Genomic DNA, 22,695 nt, shown 5'->3' on the forward strand with positions numbered 1-22,695 from the left:
CAGCTAACCCCATGGTGCCATACCTTAGGACACGTAAGAACTACTATCCAGGATCACGCACACAAAAGCCTCTGTACTCTACAAGCAGTAAGAGGTTTTTTCAACATTAACCTTTACTATTTCAGATCTTCACCTTCAGAATCACACCTCCAACTTGCAGATTAAATGCACCAGTGTATAATATATACTCTCAAGAGTAGCTAATGTATACTTCACGTGCAAAAAAAGTGTTACCTTTAAATCTAAAATGTAAGTCCCTAAGTAATTATAGCATATAATGTTAGTATCTCTTGGCATTTCCCAACTCTGACTTTTCTATAACTTTAGAAACTAGGTTAATAATATTGGGGCACAGCCTGAAAACTATCTTTAACTTCATAATAATCTTTTTTTTTGCTTATATAACTATCAACACTTCCTGTAAGCACACGACTCACAGCTGATCTCTAATTTGTATTTCAAAAGAACACAATGGGTTTTTTTGTTTCAAGATATCTAATAAGTTTACTTACTTCATCGAAGGTGGTATAAAGAGCTGTTGACTTCAGAAAAGGAAAGAAAAGAAATAATTAAAGCAAAATACAAGTAGAGCGACATTATTCAAAGTGGGAAAAAATTCTAGTACATGGCCACAGATATGAAACCTTCTTTTGAAAATAAATCTTTATCTAGAAACACTGGGAAGAATGTCATTGACAACATAAATGCATCATAAGAGACGTGAAAATACAGTGACCCTGGCAGCTGAGCCATGTTAGAACGCTGTCCTCACAAGCACATGAGCTCAAATACTTCTAACATTTGTGATCCCAAAACTTCACAAATCGTTACTCACACAGAGTACTTCTAACGATGGCTGGTATTTGTGTGCAAGTGAGTATTTTCTCCAACAAACAGCCTTTGGTTTTCGTGCTTCTTGGTGTACTCAGCACAGAGTTTATAAACACAGGGTCTGGGGCCAGGCTGCCCCGGCATTCTAATCCCAACTTCAGCGCTTTCTAGAAGTGAGACCCTGGGTACCGCCACACACTCAGGTTTCTCTGCAAAACGGGACGTGAGTAAGGCCTATCTCAAAGGCTGCTGGGGAAGTCAGTAAGATTTTACACACAGCGTGATGAAATCAGTATTTTGTGGAAGCCAGCTCTTGAGAAATGTGTCTTACTTATTAACGCTTATTAATGTACTTTCGATTTAACATTATCAAATGTTCTTCAACATTCAGTACTGTGCAGATGACGCCAAAGTCTGTATCTTTAGCTCCCGAATCTGTACCGCTGACCCTAAAATTTTTCCTGAGCTCTAAATATCCAACTGCCTGCTAAATATCCCCACTACTTCCTCAAAAAAGCTGAACTTTCCAGTTATCTTCATAAACTACATGCATTAATTTATACCTTCTTTTATGGAACTGGTATAAATGTCTTATTGCTCACCCCTAATACATAAGCTTCTTAAAAGTCACAAAGTCTTACTCATCTTCCTCTCTTCCACTGATCTCAAAGACCCCACAATAATAAGTATTCAGCAAATGATAAGAGCATATGCATAGCTCTCTATAGTTTTACAAAGGATTCTCACATATGTATTGCCTTATAAATAAATTGATGTTATGTTTACTCTGCATAAAAGCCTTGGCTAAAATTTAAGATATTCTTTGATAAAATTATATCCTCTGTGGAAACAGTCACACTATTTATTTGTGCAGTCAAATGACAAGCGAGTTATTAAATTTATTAATCCCACATAGTTATACGTGACTGATCATGCTGCCATGAACTCAGGTTCAAGTATACTCAAGTGAGAGCCGTGAGGCCAGGGGTTCTAGCTCTTTGTGCTGGAAGACTGATGCTTCCACTCCACAACATTGGACTAGGGGAAGCCTCTGTCAAAGGCACCGGGCGTGAGCACCAGGGCGAACTAATGTGAATGGCCCCCTCTCAAGGCACCTGCACCAGAGACCTCTACAACAATGCATATAAGGTAAAGCAGAACTGCCTCAGGATGAAACAGAGACAGAATGCAGAGAGGAGTGGCTGTTAAATCCGAGCAGACGAGGCTCTAGGAGGTCACTATGGGGCCTCAAGTGGTCAGGAGGGGACAGTGGGCAAAGTATGAGAAAGACATGCATGTTCATGAGCTGGCGAGGAGCCTAAATTATACTGGAGGAATCGGACAGAAAAAAGCTGGAGAAAGGCTGAGGTCACTCACTGAGATCCTTACACGCCACACAAAACTGTGAACCTCATTGGCAGGCACTGGGATGCCATGAAAGGTTTTAAGCAGATGAGACCATAAAAGACATAAGAATGATTGTTAGTTTACAAGTAATTAGTGGCAGGGGAATCATGAACACTGGTGAGGAGATGAGCTCAGGTGAGTGTGATGAGGAGCCAGGTGAGGCCTTAGCACTGAAAGGAAGGGGCATGAGGTCAATCAGGGGCAGAATCGATGGGCAGAGCTGGAGAACAACTGGACAAGGAGAATGAAGTGCAGGGAAAGCACAAGATGGTGCTAAAGCCTGGTGCCAGAGCGATGGAGAGGATAAGGATCATAAGGAATACAAGAGAACAAATTTGTGGAAGAAAAAATATGCTTTTTCAAAATAAAGTAAATTTGAGATGGTGGGGAAAACTCATATGAAGATATTCAGCAAGCAGGTGTAAACCTACCTCAGGAGGATGGAAGAACTGTAAGGGAGAGACAATGCCTTGGTGATCGCTGGAATCAATGCTATGAATTGGCCACTTAGCAATGCTTTAGCTGCATCAACAACTTTTGATGTGTTGAGCTTTCATTTTCATCTGGTTCAAAGTATTTTCTAATTGCTGTTCCCCTAGAGGTAACAGCTCAAGGCATGGGATTGTGTGAGATCTCCCAGGGAGCAAATGTCAAGAGAGGGCAGAGTTGAGAACAGAAGTTTGAGGAATGTCTATTTATAGGGGCAAAAAGAAGAAGCTGAACTAGTGAAAGAATCAAGAACAGAAGGTGCAGCAGACACTGCTGTTCATCCCATAATATGTATTCTCCCTTTCCTCTCTCTAACGGATTCTCTGATGGTTAAGTGGACACATGGCCACCGAGAAACACCTCCAAGTCTCCCTGGCAGTTTTGGCCAAGAGGGAGCAGTGTTCTTAAAGAGGGGCATGCTGTAGACCATGGACTACCTCATGGGGTTACAATGGTTTGCCAATAATTATGGCTACACAGAGAAAATAAGTGGTTACTACTTTTATAACATCATTATGATTAAAAAGACTACTTGGAAATATTATAGAACTATCAAAAAAATCATAAATAAAATAAATATAAATCATGTAAAATCATTATAATAGGGATCCACAAAAAATGACAGTCAAGTCTTCCAAAGAAAGTTCTTAGCTAAAAAATTTATTTAATGGTAAACAAAAATAAGATATTAAGAAATTTTAATTATTCAGAGAAAACTGTCAACACAGCAGCAACAACAATCACCATCAATCATGAAAGCATGCATACCTCAGCGGTCAGAAGCCTTTTTGGACATTTGTTAACCGTGGCAAAAACTTTCCTAAGGCCAGTCTCCAGTTGTGTCAGTAACAATACGGCACAGTCAGCAAACCTGTGAAATTGAAGGAAAATAGGCAAAATTCCATGTTTTAAAAGCAACACTGGTACCTACACCACAAGAATGGGGCTGTATTCCAGATATGAGCAATGTGTGTTCAAGCAAGGACGGGTGACGTTACTCATTAATACGAGAAACAAAGCCAGAATCAGTCTCATTAGACTAGTGATTTTAAAACTGTTTTCCAGTGTTTTAGTGCATGATGAAACATTTTTAGTAGCTTTGGTGGAGTAAAATGTCATCAAAGATCTGCCTAACTCATAACTTCTAAAAAATACTCAAATACCAGGACTTCAGAGGGTTCTCAAGGGGTACAAATGAAGGTATCAGGATACAGTAACCAAGACCACTAACCTCCTGATGTCCATGTGTGTACGCTCTGCTCCCCAGGGAACACAAAGACAAACTTCCTTCCTCTTTGCTCCATGAGTCTCTAACTCTGGACACAATGTTTCACTCATAGTAAGCACCCAAAAAAACACTAAAAAGTTGATTCTAAAAAACAATTATCTCTATCAACTGTACCCAAAGGATGACACATAATGTTTAACTCACAATCACAAGCTATCTTTTAACTAATTATATGAAGATACTTGATGCTCAGGTCTACTCTTGAGTCAGCCCCACTTCTATTTGCTTACACTCCAGTAGCAAGAAAGCATGGGAGCTAGAGGATTGTAAGGGTTGGCCTCCCAACTACCAATAACCACTCTGTAACACCACCCTTCAGTTACCTCTGTGACTTGAACTTGATTAATGCAACTTCCCAATATGGCAACATGATTTTTAATATGAAAGTGGATTTCTTCATCACTTCTTCTAATACTGAAAGCACCTCATGAGAAACATCTGCAAAATAGCAAACATTTTTAAGCACAACCACACTGGACAACTGAAAAAGATGTGAACGCACTTAGGAAGTGATGCCAATGAGCTGACCTCCTCAGCTGGACAAACTGTAGCCTCTGGGGCAGTGCACGCTGTCTGAGAGTAAGACCACGTGAACTAGAGCCACAGTTGTAGGAGACCACAGGTACCCTTGGAAAAAGGGTACTGCATCCCTTCACCAATTTAGGCTACAACAGCTTTGAGTAAAGGAGTTCAGGGTTGACCAGCTGACCACACTGACCAGGAAAAGACAGACATATTTTCAGAAGATATAGGAACCAAGAGTGAACCCTATGGTAAACTACAGAGTTTGGGTGACTAGGATGTGCCCATCTAGATTCATCCTTGGTAAAAAATGTACCACTCTGGTGGGGGATGCTGATAAAGGAGGAGCTGTGCCTGTGTCAGGGCAGAGAGTATAGGGAAATCTTCGTACCTTCCTCTCAATCTTGTTGTAAACTTAAAGTTTCTCTAAAAAACAAAGTCTTAAAAATATATACATTATTGGCAGTCACCAGACTACCAAAAGTGTCCATGGTACAAAAGGCTGAGACTGCCAGGACCAAGATATTCTGTACTGTTCCCTCCAGCAAATACTGATGTACACCTCTCCTGCAAATGTGGAAAAGGAATGGGCATGGAGCAAACACATAGTTTAATTGTTCTTTCAAAGTTTTGTGTCCCCTGCCCCCATTAATTTGGTAAGTGGCTTTGTCATAGGGAAAAAAAAAGAAGTTATAGGAGACCATCTATACTATCGGCACTTTTTGTATGATGACTTTGAGTACAAAGGCGCAACAGCTAAAAAGAGAAGGGAACACACATTACAAAATGTCAACACATCTGAAGGATAAACTAATTCTCTCACTAACATTGATTCATGTAGCCCTGAGTCTCAAAGGGTCCCACGACAGCCTGGGGGGCACTCTGGGAAGAGGTAAGGTTTTATGGGCAAAGTTTGAGAGGTTCTTCAAGCAACTTTCAAAGGCATCTTGCTGTTGGAGAATAATCATTCCACCTACAGAGCTCAAATCTTGATGCTACTTAACGGTTTTATAAATTTCTTTACGAAGATATATTCAGGAAAAATGTGAAATGTTGTACTCGCCAGGGAAAACAATCAGATCCTCTAAGTTTGTAAGAGTTATGAAAGGTCGATGTGTCAATGTAAGTTTAGCTTGTTGAAGGTAAGTCTTCAGTAGTTGACCCAATCCTGCCGTCAACAATATCATCATTGAACAGTACCTAGGGGAAAATACCAGAGAGCTCTGTTAGAAAAATGAACTCAGTCATACAGAGAAAAAGCTTTATCTTCAAAAAGAGAAGTTGAAAATTAGGAAAGTAGAACACCATTAAATTGCAGAAAGCTCCCCATAGCTGTAGGAATTAAGCTGTGCAATGGCTGGGAGGAACAATGATATCTCAGAAACTGGTGGGCTGAAACCTCAGGGTCTCCTACCCAGCAGGAAGCTGTGACGTCGTCCTTCCCATCAGGTTTAACCTCAGAATTGCCTTCAGGGTGTAAGTCCGTGAAATCACAGCTGTCACCACTTCAGCCATTCCGCTATTAATATTCAGTTTAATCCTCAAAATCCTGCCTCAAAACTCTCTCACGTTTCTCAAGACTCATCTTTCCCTGCTGTGAAATTCAAGATAAACTCATAAGTATATCAAAAAAGAAAGAAATTACATCACAAGCAACTTACTTTGGAGGAACTTCATGAGGTGACGCAAATCCATGCCACAAGATGTTACGCAGGTTGAGTCCACATGGGGAGCCAATGAAGACTTTCAGCACGTCCACCTAACCAGGGTAAGGACAGCAGATTATCGAGTAGGTACATAATTCCTGAATTACTAAATACACCAGTACAATACTGGGATGATGTCTCCTTTCTTCTTTAGAACTAAGAGAACCAATATCGTGGCTCAAGTATAGTGATAATAACGATAATCATAATAAACCAACAGTACTGAGCATTTGGTATGTCAGACACACTTCGCACGTATGTGTTACTCATTCATCCTCAGAACAGCCTACAAGGAAGGTACTACTATGACTCCCACTGTGCAGACGAGAAAAATACAGGCATGGGGAGGGGAGACCGAGGTCTCAGATGCCACAAAGCTATCAAGGTGGATGAGATTTGACCACGGGCTGCCTCTGGGTTTGAAGCATCAGACTTTAGAAGAGATTCAGAAAAAACGCAAGATGTTCACACTGAAAGAACTTAAAAGCTTGTCATACGACAAAGAACAGCTGAGCCTCCAGAGGACTCAGGAAAGGAACGGAAGCTGTCTTCATCCACCTGAACGATGGCTGCTGAGAAGAGGAGACCCTGGCATTGTGAATCACTTAGAGGGAGGGAAAGCCCGAGAGTGGAAGTTACAAAGAGGGATTTCCACCCCATCTCAGAATACCTAACAACCAGCTCTTCAATGCCACTCCAGGAAGGCTTTGCTCCCATATTAATTTTTAACACTTTAATATTAATAATTTAATATTATTTATTTTGAATTTAATATTACTTTTTAGTTAATTGCTTATAGCATCTGGGCAATCAGAAATATATATGCCAACGAACTACTAAAACAATCTAGGGGCTAAAAGTGGCTGCAGGGAAGCAAAAGGCTAACAGCACACAGGTAGGTAACAACAACAGATCAAAACAACCAAATGTGGTTAAGAATTCCATGTAACAATGAGAAGTTTGTGCTTTATCTTCATTCCATATTCTCCATCAAAGAAAATGATGTTTAAGCTGACAAGGGGTAAGAAACCACCATGAAAAGTGGGAAAGCTTTACAGAAGACAGATTCCTTATCCAATACCTATGAGTCTAGCCTATAATATATCACACAATTATTGTAAATGACTTCCTGGCGTGGCAGGCTCCACCTTCTGCATGACACTATCCTGGCTTTCTTTTTCACTTCGACCTTGCCTCATTCGGTTGCCTAAAGGTTATTCATTAGTCTTAAACAATCTTGACCACGTGGTCTCTCAAAGATTCTGAAAAAGCATATAGCTCTGCATGTTTTTCAACTGGCATCTAAATTTTTTTTCTCCATAAGCTTCAACAGTCACAAAGGGCATAATTTCCCTTTGCAATGTTAAAAATATTATGTGTTAAAAATACTGATATTTTAGAGCAAAACTGTAACATCCCTCTTTAAAGGGTAAAAATTTTATTCTAAAATAAGTTAGTATTATAATTATTTTTTTTTAAAGATTGGCACTTGAGCTAACATCTGTTGTCAATCGTTTTTTTTCCTTCTTCTTCTTCTTTTTCTCCCCAAAGCCCCCCACTACATAGTTGTATCTTCTAGTTGTGAGTGCTTCTAGTTGTGCTATGTGGGACGCTGCCTCAGTATGGCTTGATGAGTGATGCCATGTCCGTGCCCAGGATCCAAACTGGCAAAACCCCGGGCTGCCAAAGCAGGACGCATGAACTTAACCACTAGGCCATGGGGCCAGCCCTGATATAATTATTAACATATAATTAATGAAAGCAATAGACTTCAAACTGCTCATCTGACTGGCGCCTCAGAGGTTATTACACCAGAGGTCCTCATGGCAGAGGTCCTCACAGCAGACGTTATCACATCAGAGGTCATCACACCAGAGGTCCTCACACTAGAGGTCAATGCATCAGAGGTTATTAGAGCAGAGGCGATTATACCAGAGGTCATCACACCAGAAGTCCTGACACCAGAGGTCCTCACGGCAGAGGTCCTCAAAGCAGACATCATCACACTAAAGGTTATCACATCAGAGTCATCACATCAGAGGCTATTAGACCAGAGGCTATTACTTCAGAGGTCATCACACCAGAGGTCATCACATCAGAGGTTACTGCAGCACACTAAGACTCAGGATAAGAGAGAGGTGTGTCTTTTGTCTGGAAGAGTGGCAATTCTGTAAGGGGAGGTGGTAATGGAAAATAAGCCTGAATCACTGATATAATTATTTTTTTCCTAATGTAGCACCAGTTTTTGAGAAGTAAAAGTACAGCTAACATTAACTGTTTTGTGTTGTGTTACTCTATTAGTTTTAGTGAACAAGCTTACCACAGACTGCCCAAAGACTTGCGCAAGCTCCTCAGATGCAAGCAGATCTCTTAAAAGAAAAGGGCATTCCTTCCCAATCAGTAAAAATACCTAAAATTCAAACAAAAACTGTATAATGATTGCATTATAATGAGCCAAATGATGTTAAGAAAAAAGTCGCCCATAAAGCAACTCTTTGGACAAAAGAAGAAAGAAAAGTACTAAAGATACCAATGTTTCGATTTTATAATCATTCAAAAAGAAAAATATTTAAAATCTGTGCCAAATGATTTTCTTTTACAGGAAAACAATAATCAAAATCAAGAAATTTGAGTGCAACTGTAGAATGGTTTAACGTTCATTTAGATACTTTAATGGACCAACAATGAAAGAGTTCTCATACTTACATCACCCAAGGTTCGTTCCAGACATAATGTCAGCTTCATTAAGCCGAGAGAAATAGCAGGGGATTGACGACTTTCCAAAGCGTCAAATACTTCAGGAAATAACTGTTTAGAATAAGACATATGTTAAATTTGCACTTAATGAGAAATATTTCTCAAAGTAACAATACTATCAATGAAATTCAAACCTCTAAAGATTTCAGTTCACGTATTTTAACGACTTGTTTGGTATGGGTAAACATTTTCTACATAAACATAGTATCAAAAGAATCAAGAAAATATTTTAATATCTGAGGAGTTTTTTGAAAGTTCTCTCTATATTTAAATGTTTGTTAAAAGCAGTAAATCTGGCATAACTGTAAATTGAAACGTCAAATATTTTGACCTAAATCTTATTTCCTGTTTTGATTAGTTCTTAAAAATAAACATAAGGCAGCTCACCCTGCCACTCATGAGAGCTATTACAAAGGGAGAAGCGACGATCCTTCTGCTCTACATTAGGAAATTCAAAGAATTTTACAACAGACTCTTATAGTTACTGCCCTATTGTGGACAAGTGAAATGGTTGGTTTGAACCAACCAACAAACCAACCAAAACAAGGTTTGGGCATGGTCCCAAACTACCCTCCTCCCTTCCATTCACCCTCGCCAAACCAAGCATCCTCATCTCCAGTCTCTGGGCCCACTGTCTCAAGAACGCCTTACTATCCATCCACAAGGTCTTTCCTTTTTCTGGAGCAGTCCATTTTTCTCTGTCCCAGGACAGTGCCCATGCACCAAGCTAGCTCCTCAGCCCTCCATTCTGATCCTGCATCCAAAACCTTCTTCTGTTCAAAGGATGTGCCTCTCAGCTGAGGCTTCAGAGACCGCAGAACAGTCCCAAGTTGCCCTGCGACCCTAAGCCTTCTTCACAGTTGGAAGGCCCTGAGGATGGAGACCCCTTTAAAATTAGCAAGTAACAAGGGCCTCTAAGTGGAACTTGCAAAGTCTTTTCTTTCTAAAGGTTGTTTAAAAGCCAAACCTCTGGAAAACTTGTCCATTGGAGCCATGGTGCATATCGAATTTCAAACTGCCCCCTGGTCAGAGATAACAAATGTAAGTGGACGGCCTCACACACAGGGCCCAGCAGCCTCACGCTTCCCCGGTAATCCAGACCCTGGGCTTCAAGGACAAGAAAACAAGTTTTAGTACCACAGACCCATACCAAGTGATGAAAAATGTCTAAATTATCAAAGGAAAATTGCTTTATGAAATTTCCACAAAATCAACAACCAGTTTATAGTTGAAGTTACACTAAAGATACTCATATATTGTTGGAAATAAGTTACATAGTGTTTATCTGACTGTAAAAGAAAAATATACTGTCAGTAGAGAATCTGGAAAATACAGAAAGGTTCAAACGAGAGAAAAAACATTTCCTTCAATTTCTTTACTTGCATATAGGTTTATACAAAATCAGGTTCATACTGTATATATATTATATTTTAACCTGACTTTACTTTTTACTGAACATTATTAGACTGTGAGATTCCCAATGAAATTATTTTAGAACATATCTATAAGATGAATATTTTGTTGTTTTCATTTTTTTGATAAGTTTGGAGCTGAACATTCACACGGTGCTCAACGAAAAAATTTAAAAGGTGAGTCTCCCTCCTGGCCACCCGATTCTCCTTCCTATAGCAGAACTGTTACTAATTCCTTGGGTAATCTTGGAAATACTTATACTTACACAAGCAAATACAAATACATGCTCCTCCTATTTTTTTACATAGCCATATAGCTAACAGAGATTTCTGAATCAAAAAGATGGGCCCCCTCGTTCTTTCTCACTACTGCAAATATTCCCTTACGTGCATTTTTCCTAACTAACTTAACCAATCCCCTACTGCCTGACATGTGGCTGTCTCCAGTGTTTCTTCTTTTTTGCTACCTCAAAATGCTGCAAAGAGGAGCCTGCACAGACACCACTTTCATACCTGTAAATATGCCTGACTCCAATTCCTGGATGGAATTGCTGGGCCAGAGCACATTCGTTTGTAATTTTTATAAGTATTATGAAATTTTCCAACCCCAATCCCTGCTCCAAAAAATGTCCAAGAATGTGCAGAAGACCTTTAAAATAACTGTGTAATGCATTACTGGTCATTTCATACCCTTAATTCATGTGACTTCTACTTTCTTCCCTTTTCCCCCTGGATTACTGGCCTCGAGCTGAGATCTGTGTCATGCACAGCCCCTCCACCCACCACTGCCGCCCAACCCCTCCTTCTCACACAGCATTTTCTGAGCCCAGATTTTTGTTAACTCTTCTATGTGTCTCTGGACTCATTCTCTTGCTTTTCACACTGATTCCTGTTCTCTTTTGAGTTAGGCCTGCATTACAACATCCTCTAATCAAAAGCAGCAATGGTCAGAAAGGGACACTTTACAGATCGAGATATTTTAAATGCAACAGTTGTGGGGCAGAGAAAGTACAAACCTGACTCTGTATAAAGCACACAGTCTGTAATTGTCTGCCAGCACACTTCACCACTCTGAGTTACAATACTATTGATATCACAGCGTTCTCTGACTTCAAACCCAAGTTTACATATCATATCATACACTGAGGGAGACAGACAGGTGGTAATAGGATCCTCTACTAATACCTGAAATATAAAACATAGAAGACACTGTTTAACAGGAAATAAAAACAGAGGACTATTAATTATATATTTAAATCATGAGGAAATTCTATTCTATCTTAAGTACAGACTATACTCAGGTATAGCTACTGTCAACACACTTTCTGGCTATCATGAAAGCTGTATGATTAAAGCATTGTGATGAAATATAAAGATACTTTGCATATTTTCAAATAAAAATATGAAGATTTAAAATTATTTTATTAATTACAATATTTGTTAAGATATGAGTTTACAGGAGCTCAATGTGTTTTACAGAGGAGCACGTTACTCCTTTCAGCATTCCTTTACTATCCCAAAGTTATCAAAATAAGCCTTTTTTTATGGGCAGTGGGAAAGCAGAAAACCAAGCATAATATACTAAAACAGAAGTAAAAAGCACACCTCTGATCCCTACGTTATGTAAAAGGCAGCAAACCACACTGCTTTTTCATGAAGGATTAAACAAAACCAAAATCCTCATAATTATCTCCTCACTACACTAAGATCATCCTATAAACCTGTGTTCACATTCTGGGTCTGAAACTGACCTAGGCGGCGTCTGCATTCTAGCAGTAGTGAGGTAGTCCTGCCAGCTCCCTGAATTGGGAAGCTGGCCAGTTTAATTCCTCCACGCTGTTAAGCATTGCCTTGTCACCTTGTTCCCTTGTCCTGTTCCCCAAAAGCTTCACTTCCCACTCTCAGCCCTGGCTGTCAACTGATCCTAGCACATGAAACTTGTGTGAATATTCAGTGATTCTCCATGACTCTGCAGACCACAGCTTACTCAACGAGTCAGGGCACTCGAAGGGACACTGCAAGACAGCAGGGGGAAGAAGGGACTTGCTCCTGCAGCCTGGGGACTTCCTGTCCACTTTCTATTACTTTGAGCGTTGCCCCAGCAGCAGCAGTGCCCCCTGCTGCAGCAGCTGAATCCAGTTTGCAGTTTTCCCGACACTTGTAGCCGAACTTCCACACTGTGCCCCTGCAAGAGACACATCACCACTGTCCAGTGCCACCTCAAGAGCCTGCTTCCCACTCGCCAGCCCCTCCACGTAGCTGAGCAGCACAACTGCCTCCTTAGAGATCTGAGTTTGAGTACTTGGGGACCTTTCTCTAAGTTTCTAAGTTTTAAAATTCCCACCACTTTTCTTAGTTTCCTCGGTCCTATGGGTAGTGACTACTTGGCCAGCTGCCATCTCCACGGTATTTTCAGAGATCTCTTTTTATCCTTTCAGATATCTAGTTAACAATGTTATACCTAGTTAACTCTTTATGTTAAATTCTCTCAGTTCAAAAAAGATATAACACTAAAGGGTTATTTTCACATCAAAAGGGATTCCTTGAATTTTTAAAAAGCATTCGAACTCTAAAGGAATGGGCTGTGGTTCCGGAGTGACAGGTGGCAGGCAGAAATGATACTGTCACACAAAAGCCCATCTACCACACTACTAAAGCCAGCCGTGGACATGGCAACTGAAGTTTTGAGAAAGGTTTTTGATAAACAAAGGTCAAGCAATGGATTGGAGTACATGAGGAGGCCATTTGGTGTAAAATTAACTCAGCCTGACCTTGCTTTCCAAAAGGGCTTGACATGGCCATCGAGCATGTATTACGTATGTGCTTTAAGCGTTTGCTGTGTCCCAAAGACAAGAACAAATACCCTTAAGATAAAGATGCAACTGCCCCCAACTTGGCATTTCCTTAAGGATGAGCATTTCTCCCTACACTAGGAACTGATTGCTGCGCTCAGCCTGTGATCACTCAGCTCCAAACAACAGACCCGCTGCCTGCTGTGTGAACAGCAGTGCTGTGCCAGCTGGGCAATCTCCCGACTACTGTAAAAGGGACATTCCAATCACATGTGATAACGCTCTTCGGTGGGATTTAATCACTCTGCACACCCCACTTTGGCGCCCTTCCTTCCTTGGGGAAGGAAGAGCCCGGGCTAGCCCTCAGATCTGGCTCATAACAAACTCACCCCAATTTTGATCTATAGCTTGGTTATGGATTATCTGCCTCAACATCTTTCTTTGGGTTGTGGCTGCCCTATCAACACAGTTGCCCCTCAGCCTCAACCAAACTGTAAGACCCTGGAGCACAGAGACTAGGTCTTACACAGCCTTGCACCCCAAGGCCATGGCGTAGCTCCTGGCGCACAATAAGTGATAAGAGTTACTGAATGGTTGGCTCCTCCTACCCTGGGCTGAAATGCACTCCAAGTCTCCCCACCCTCAGCCACTGGCTACCAACAGACGTACAATTCCAGAAGTTGGCTTTTAGATGAACTTTTCAGCCCGTACTCTCTTGGACAAGACCTCACTGTTAATGAAGAAATAAAATCGAACGTCAAATAAACAGATGAGACGCTGCAATACTTGAACTGTCCCATGTACTAGTCACGAAGGTGGGTCCTCCCACCAGCAGCCAGAAACCCTGGGCGCCTGCGCGTGCACGCACACGTGGGCACCCACCCACACCCTTATCCTGACTCCTCACTGGCTGCCCAGAGCCCCGGGCTCGGGAGCAGCAAGGCTCAGATCCGAATTCTTCCTCCGACTCTTTCTACCTCTTGCCTTGCAAGTTATTTAACGTGTCTGAGCCCAGTTTTAACTGTCAAGTGTGCCAAATACCATCACCTTCCGGGGCTGCAGGCACTACAAATAATACTTGAGGAGTACCTAGCACGCAGCACTCAAGACACAGAGCTATAGCTAACACTGACGACAGACGTCTGACGTCTGACGGCCCGAGGCGGGAATGAGCACAGCCCTCCCCGGCGTGCGGTGCGCAGCCGCCCGCGAGGCTCGGCGACTGAGCTCCAGTCGTCACCGGACAGCCGCGGACTCACGGCGACGGCACGTGGCGCGCGGAGGCTGTCCTGGCGGCGACGCAGAGAAGCGACACGCGGGGACGAGCGCGGGGGGAAGGCGCCGCCGTCGCGCGCGCTCGGCCGCACGCCCGGCTCCGGGTCACGCGTTAGAGCCCGTCTGTCCCCGCGCACGTGCGCACGGCGTCACACTAATCCTCACACCCTCTGTTCGCCCGCGTGGCCCCGGGAGCTGACAGGGAGGGGGCCCGGAGAACGAGCGCCGGCGCCCCCTCACGCCGGCAGCCGACACCGCGGGCGAGGGACCTGCGCAGACGCAGACACGAGGGGGCCCGGAACCCCGCCCAGGAGCCCGCTCGGAGCCGGTGGGATGGGCAGACCCTCCCGCGCCCCCCGCCAAGGCCGCCCCGCCAGAGGGGCGCGGCCAGCACGGCGGCGGTCGCCGGGCCAGCACGGGCACGCTCCCCGCCCGCTCTACCTCCATGACTTCCGGCTCCCGGCCGCCGGCGCCGCGAGATGACGCACGCAGCGCTCCGCCCCTACCCTGCCTCCCTCTTGTGCTCACGTCCGGCGGGCGCGGCGCATGCGCGAGACTTGCGCTCTCGCGGGAAGCTGCAGAGACGTTGAGGGCGGACGCGGACGGAGGAGCTTGGGCGTCTCGGAGAGCGGGCCAGGATGGAGAAGCGAGGCCGAGGCGGGAAGCTGCCCGCAAACCAGCCCGCTCAGCAGCCACCGTCGACGCCTCGGAAAGAGAGGAGGCCGAGCATGTTCGAGAAGGAGGCCGTGAGTGCGGCGACGGCGGGGGGCTCCCCGGCAAGGGCGGCGGGGCGCTTCCGGTGTGGAGCGGAAGTCCGCGGACCCGCCCTGAGGCCGCGTGCTGGCGGACCGCGGTGGAGTCCGCGTTCCCGGGTCGGAAGAGCCGACGAGGCCATCTGCGGCCCTCTCCAGACTTCTCAGCCTATGGGTTTTCTAAGCGTTTTGTCCCTCTTCACGGGAATACGTAAATGCAGTGTATCTGGTGGCATCGCACAAGCCAGAGGCGGTCTTACCCGACAGGAGCGAGTGTGGTGGATTGAAGACAAGACAGGTGTCTGAGATGCCGGCGGAGCGATGAGAGGTTATGAGATCTTGAAAACAGCAGCACTGTCGGTGTTGGAAGAGTATACGGGAGGAAAAAGTTAAATTGAAAATGTCCTGCGCCTTATCTTGTCTGAAACTGTAGGAAATGCCATTCGATTTCATTGGTGGTGTAACCCTGGGGTTTCTATGTGACCCATCACTGTAATCGAGATTCGCCTTTTATGGAGACTTTAAGGGGGAAAAGTTTGTGCAGTGAGACAAAACTGTGCGATGATAGGGCTGAGACCAGAACCAGTGCTCCGGGCTCCTGGTCCACGCGTCTGTGTGGTCTCCTTTCATCACCAATTCATGGGACCCGTGATTGATAGGGAGGAGGGAAGATAACAGGTAAAACACTAATTTTTAGAGATCCTAAAACGTTTCAAGTGTCAAAAAGAGAATTCTCAAAAAAAGGTCATGGCAGTGTTTGAGGTTCCAGTGACAGGTCTTTGATGTCTGCATTTTGCAAAGGAAAGAACAAACCAAAGTAGGAGAAAAAAATGGGGCGAGTTCACACAACTGAGAAAAAGCAGAGCCAGGCTAGAAACCTTAACCTGTGAAACTTTAAATGTTGTGCCCTCAGAAACTGCTGCATTGCCTCACAATAAGTGAGTAACAGATAGGTCACCTGCAGTAAAGAAAAATGTATTTTGAGGCAGACAGAGGTGCCTTTTATAAACTTCGAGTCTGCCAAAGGTCTGAAGTCTTGAAAAATGAGTAAACCTGAATCCAAAAGGAGGACACACATCGGTACACTTGGTATATAGCCAAAATCTGGGCAGAAGGGGATACAGACCAAGGCAGTTCTTGTTTATATGATCTGGATGTGATCAACTGTAGGTGTCCTTAAAATCTAGGCTTCTACACATAAGAAATGTGAATAGATCAATAGTTGGGGAGATGCTGAGAAGGGATTCCACAAATGCTCAGTAGATGTCTGAGGACAGTGAGTGCACCAGTGAGTCATTGCCAACTTTCAGGTGGCTGATAATTCCCATGTTCCTGGGCATAGGAAAAATTAGGACATACAATTCGGTCAAATAAACATCTTTTGACTTTAGCTTGCATCCATTTCTTTGCTAGTAGTGGGATCTTGATTTTCCTTTGGAGAATTAATGCATCCCCCATTGGGTAGTGTTTCAGTGGGACTGTCAGTCAGTTTCCTTAACTGTGTGGTGAGAATAAGACCAAAACTAGGCTAATTAGATGAACTCTTCCTGGAGTGATGCAAGAAACTGCTTTAGTTTCATCCATATTGAGGGTGACCTGCTGAAGTGGCTCGTGTCTGGTTCTTCAGCCTTCTCTTTCATTCTGTGAGCTACTCCATGTCTTCCCAATTAATACAGCTTTGCTTAACAAGAATGATTTCTTATTTCTTACAACCAAAGATCCCAGAACGTTAAACGCATTACAAAAAGTTGAAAACTTGATTAGTCTCACTTGTGTACATACATTTGAAAATCTTAAATACTGGAAAATGGCATTTAGAAATACACCAATGTAATGGCATTCCATGACCAAGCTTGGTTTATTCTAGGATTATAAGTACCGTTAACGTAGGGAAATGCCGTATCAATAGGTTGAATAATTAAACTCAGGTTGTTTTAGTAGATGCCAAAAGTTGATCATATTTAAAACATATGCCTAGTTTTCAGAAGTGATTACAAAGATTCTTCCTTAATAAAGGGATGAAATACTCTTAGTAAAGAGAATACTAAATTGGAAGGCCAGTATGATACATAAGGAAGAAATGTAGAGAAGTGAGTTTTCAGCATAATGGAATGTTGTTTTCACACAGCAGGTGCATGCCCTCTCCTCAAGGGAATCATTGTGGTTGGGAGCCACTGTTTATGGTGCAGTGTAGTTGTATCCCTTGAGTATATTGTGGGGAGAAAGAAGATAATTACCGTAGGGAACTTTCTCTTAATGAAAAACACCAAAATAAATATTTTGTTTTTAAGAGGTTTAGGGAGCTAGTAATGCTTCTCTTCCCCAACTAAAACATAAAGCAGCCTGGCAGATGGTGAAAATAGTAGATTTATTTCTGATAAAGGACTACTTCTGGCAGCCAACATGAATAACTCCTACCAGAAGCTGCTGAAAATAACAATGTATGAAGCAATTGTTTCTATCAGTTGGTTGTAAGGCCAGACACAGTAGTGATCTCTGAGAGGGGAACAGAAAGGTGAGGCCCAGGATTTCCCCTAACTTACTGCCTGGTGAGGGATTCCAGCTCACATCTTATGGAGAGGTCACCCTTAGTTGAGAAGGATTTGGGAACCAAGATAGGCCAAGGTGTTATGAGTCTGCAGAATAGAGTATTAGCAGAGAGCTGTACAAACAGCTTCAGAGATGTGCAGAGGATTTTCCTCAAGTCTTCAGATTAGTGCATCAGGTCAGGAAACCACCTGTGGCCAGAGAAAGAATCACTCAGAGGAGCAGGAAAAAATCCTTGGACTTATGTGAAATAGTTTGTGTTCCCACCAGGAAGAATGGAAAACCATGTAAATCACAAGAGATTGGTTAGAGTGCTGAGAAGTGTGTTATCTCAGTAGTGTGGGGGAAAATAGCCCTACACTTGAAGATTACTCTAACCTGGCCTTTCAAAGCTCAAAAACAAGCCTCAAGAGAATTTAACTCTTTCCAAGTTACTACATTCTAGAAGAAAGTTCAAGAATATTTACAAGGGTACAAAAATGTATGCAAATAAGGTAAATTCACAATTTGTGTCCAATTAAATATTAGTAGACCTACAAAGAAGCAGGAAAATACAATGCAAAATGAGAAGAGACAAGCAATAAAACACCCAGAAATGATGCGGGAGAGAATTAGTTACTAATTCTCTAGTACTAAAAAAAGATACTAAAGCAGTTATGAAACAGTTGTATTATATTAGTTTTTATCAAATTAGTTATATAATATTTATATTATAAAACAGTTTTTACATTCTGTATGTTCAAGCATGTAGAGGAAAGATTGAGCAAACTAAATCAAAATCAAACTTCTACAGATGAAAAATACAGTGTCGTATGTAAAATATAATGAATAGAATTAACAGCAGATTTGACAATACAGAACAAGGGATTCGTGAAGTTAGAGACAGCAATGGAAATAAAAGCCTGAAAAAAAATATTAGGAGACATCAACGAGCTATGGAAAAATTTCAGGCAAAAATTTTGTTCTTATGTTTTGAGTCCCCAAGTGACGAGAGGAAAGAGGACAGACAAAAAAAAAATTGAAGAAATAATGGGTGAGAAGTTTCCAAATTTGATGAAAACTAGAAACCCACAAATCAAAGAAGCTCGATGAATTTCAAGCACAAGAAACAGGAGAAAATTATGCTGAGTCATAATAGTCAAATTGCTTAAAATCAGTGATTTAAAAATTTAAAGGCATGCTAAAGCAATCCTGAGAAAAAAGAACAAAACTGGAGGCGTCAGGATCCCTGACTTTAAAACATACTACAAAGCTACAGTAATCAAAATAGTGTGGTACTGGTACAAAAATAGGTGCACACATCAGTATAATAGAATTGAAAACCCAGAAATGAAACCACACATCTATGGGCAGCTAATCTTTGACAAAGGAGCTGAAGGTATACAATGGTGAAAAGAAAGTCTTTTCAACAAATGGTGCTTGGGAAACTGGACAGCCACATGTAAAAGAATGAAAATTGACCATTGTCTTTCACCATTCACAAAAGTAAACTCAAAATGGATGACAGACCTGAAGGTGACACCTGAAACCATAAGGCTTCTAGAAGAAAATGTAGGCAGTACACTCTTTGACATCAGTATCAAAAGGATCTTTTGGGACACCATGTCTTCTCAGACAAGGGAAGCAATAGAAAGAAGAAACAAATGGGACTTCATCAGTCTAAAGAGCTTCTTCAAGGCAAAGGAAAACAGGATTGAAACAAAAACAACCCTCCAATTGCGAAAAAATGTTTGCAAGTCGTACATCCAACAAAGGGTTAATCTCCATAATATATAAAGAACTCACACAACTCAAAACAAAAAATCAAACAACCTGATCAAAAAATGGGCAGGGGACTTGAACAGGCATTTCTCCAAAGAAGATATACGCATGGCCAATAGGCACATGAAAAGATGCTCATCATCGCTGACCATCAAGGAAATCCAAATCAAAACTACACTAAGATATCACCTTACACCTGTTAGAATGGCAAAAATAACCAAAAGAAAAAGTAGCAAATGTTGGAGAGGTTGCGGAGCAAAAGGAACCCTCGTACACTGCTGGTGGGAATGCAGACTGGTGCTGCCACTGTGGAAAGCATTATGGAGATTTCTCAAAAAATTAAAAATAGACACACTGTATGACCCAGCCACCCAACTACTGGGTATCCAAAGAACTTGAAATGAGGGATTTCAAAAGTCCCATGCACCCGTCTGTTCATTGCAGCGTTATTTACAATAGCCGAGACATGGAAGCAACCTAAGTGCCCATCAACTGATGATTGGATAGAGAAGATATGGTATATATATATATATATATATATATATATATATATATATACATACACACACACACACACAATGGAATACTACTCAGCTATAAAAAAGGATAAAAAGTGTCCCATTCACAACAGCATGGATGGACCTTGAGGGTATTATGTTCAGTGAAATAAGCCAGATAGAGAAAGACAATCTGTATGACTACACTCATATGTGGAACATAAACATGTAGACAAAGAGAACTGATTAGTAGTTACCAGGGGAAAGGGGGTCTGGGGGTGCGCATGAAGGGTGAAGTAGTGCGCCTACAACATGACTGACAAACAATAATGTACAACTGAAATTTCACAAGGTTGTAAACTATCATAATCTCAATAAAAAGTTTTAAAAAAAATTTAATGGCAACTAGAATAAAAAAACTTCAAGTACAGTTGTGCATCGCCTAACAATGAGGATGTATTCTGAGGAATGGGTTGTTAGGTGATTTTGTCATTGTGCAAATATCATAGGGTTTGCTTACACAAACCTAGATGGTAGAGCCTACTACACACCTAGGCTGTATGGTTTACCCTATTGCTCCTAGGCTAGGAACCTGTACAGCAGTTTATTGTACTGAATACTGTAGGCAATTGTTACACGATGGTAAGTATTTGTGTATCTAAACATAGGAAAGATATAGTATAAATATGGCATGAAAAATTTTAAAAATGATGCATCTGTGTAGAACATTTACCATGAATGGAATTTGCAGGACTGGAAGGTGGTCTGGGTGAGTGAGTGAGTGGTGAGTAAATGTGAAGGCCTAGGACATTACACTACCGTAGACTTTATATGTACACTTAGGTCACCATAAATTGATTTTTAAAAATGCCTTTAATAATAAATTAAGCTTAGCTTACTGTAGCTTTTTTACTCTATGAACTTATTTTTTTAACTTTTTGACTCTTGCAGTAACGCTTAGCTTAAAACACACATTGTTCACCTGTACAAAGATATTTTCTTTATATCCCTATGCTATAGGCTGTTTTCTTTCTTTAAATTAAAAAAAAAATACTTTTTATTTTTTTGTTGTTAAAATCTAGGACACAGCGCATGCATTAGCCTACGCCTACACTGAGTCAGGAACATAAATATCACTAATGATCCCTACCTCCACATCTTGTCTCACTGGAAGGTTTTCAGGGGCAATAACAGATGGAGCTGTCATCTCATATGATAAAGCTTTCAGATGGAATACCTCCTAAAGAACCTCCCTGAGGCTCTTCTTAAGGAGGTGTCACTCTTCAGAAATATGTCCATGGTGGTTTGCTTGATTTGTTTCTTTTTTTTTCATCATAGATTTGCTTATAAGCAGATAATGCACCATGAACATTCCTGTCAATGAAAACTTTTTGGTGTTCCAGTCCGTGTTTTCAGACTTTTTTAGGAGCTTGTTGAAGTCTGTAATAGCTTTTGCTAAATCCTTCACTGTAAATTTTCTTGAGAGTTCTTTTTCTTCTCCTCCAGTTTCCTTTTCTCTTGCCCCTGCATTCCTGTGCGTGTTCAGCTATGCATTCCTGTTCCAATTCCAATAGCTTCTTATTAGTCAATTCCATAGGAACCATCTTTGGGCGCTCCTCAATGTCATCCTCATTCACCCAGGTTAAAGTTGTTTGCAATCTCAACCACAACCTTATTGATGTTTGCAACCCTCTCATCCATCTCAGGTCATTTGAAATCATGGAAAAACCTTTTGAGTGTCTCCTTCTAGATATCATTCATGTACTTGGAGGGACATGACCCCAAGCCGAAACAACATTCGTGATGCAGTCATAAAGATTGTAATCCTCCCAGAATTGCCTTAGTGTATTCCTCAGTTGCAGCAATACCCTAGACAAAGGTCGTCCTCAGGTAGTAGGCCTTAAAAGATACTATAACTCCTTAGTCCATTGGTTGAATCAAAGATGTGGTGTTTGGAGGGAGAAATTCCACTTTGATATTGGGATAAGCATCAGCAATAAAAGAATGATATTTAGGAGCGTTATCAACAATGAGGAAAATCTTGAAAGGTATGTTATTCTCCAAGTAGTATTTCTCCATTTCACTGGCGTAGCTGTCAGGAGATTGTCTTGGAAGAGGAGCTAGGTTAGCCATAACTTCTTATTGCTCCTATAGGACACTGGGAGTGTGCGCTTATTGATATGTTTGAAGGCCTTGGGGTTCTCAGTGTGACAGGTCACAAAGGGTTTCAATTTGGAGCATGCAACATTACCCCTAAGCAAGACTGTTATCTTGTCCTTAAAAGCCTTGAAACCTGGCATTGACTTTGCCTCATTATAGAGGAAAGTCCTTTCAGACATCCATTTCGAGAATAGGGAGGCTTTATTCCATATTGAATGTTTGCGCTGGCAGGTAGGCAGTTTCCCTCCACAATCAGCTGATCTACAGTTTCCAAATGTTCTTAGCTGCCTTCACATTGGCATTCACAGAAGTGCCACTCATTATCACATTGTGTAATGAATAACTCTTCTTGCATGGTTTAAACCACCCAGAGCTAGGAGTAAATTCAGCATTGTAATTTAGTCCAGCCTTTTCTTTCAACTTTGCAAATGAACTTTTTGGTCTGGCTGTGATAAACATGGTGCTGAGAGAGAGACACGTCTGTGTCTGGTCTTCAATC

General features: G+C 41.8%; 2 protein-coding genes across 16 annotated transcripts in view; one reads left to right on the plus strand and one right to left on the minus strand.

Moving 5' to 3' along the window:
* Positions 1-15,282, minus strand: part of ERMARD (ER membrane associated RNA degradation) — a 27,353-nt gene extending 12,071 nt beyond the window's left edge. The window contains exons 1-12 of one of the 15 annotated variants that reach the window (XM_070603035.1): positions 14,986-15,282; positions 13,874-13,934; positions 12,400-12,597; positions 11,429-11,597; positions 9,968-10,107; positions 8,950-9,051; positions 8,564-8,653; positions 6,199-6,296; positions 5,601-5,737; positions 4,339-4,453; positions 3,496-3,598; positions 513-542 (exon numbers count right to left, since the gene is read on the minus strand). In XM_070603035.1, the coding sequence (XP_070459136.1) occupies positions 513-542; positions 3,496-3,598; positions 4,339-4,453; positions 5,601-5,737; positions 6,199-6,296; positions 8,564-8,653; positions 8,950-9,051; positions 9,968-10,107; positions 11,429-11,546 (933 nt within the window). In that variant the 5' untranslated portion in view covers positions 11,547-11,597; positions 12,400-12,597; positions 13,874-13,934; positions 14,986-15,282. Of the gene's footprint in view, positions 1-512; positions 543-3,495; positions 3,599-4,338; positions 4,454-5,600; positions 5,738-6,198; positions 6,297-8,563; positions 8,654-8,949; positions 9,052-9,967; positions 10,108-11,428; positions 11,598-12,163; positions 12,598-13,873; positions 13,935-14,293 lie in introns of all 15 variants that reach the window. The other 14 variants (XM_070603037.1, XM_008530422.2, XM_070603041.1 and 11 more) reach the window with 14 other exon arrangements.
* DYNLT2 (dynein light chain Tctex-type 2) overlaps positions 15,021-22,695 on the plus strand; it is a 23,099-nt gene continuing 15,424 nt past the window's right edge. Inside the window, exon 1 of the mRNA XM_008530419.2 lies at positions 15,021-15,225. Coding sequence (XP_008528641.2) covers positions 15,118-15,225 — 108 coding nt within the window. The 5' untranslated portion in view covers positions 15,021-15,117. The remainder of the gene's footprint in view (positions 15,226-22,695) is intronic.

Source organism: Equus przewalskii, chromosome 32 (genome assembly GCF_037783145.1).
Source record: "Equus przewalskii isolate Varuska chromosome 32, EquPr2, whole genome shotgun sequence".
Classification (NCBI taxonomy): Eukaryota; Metazoa; Chordata; class Mammalia; order Perissodactyla; family Equidae; genus Equus; species Equus przewalskii.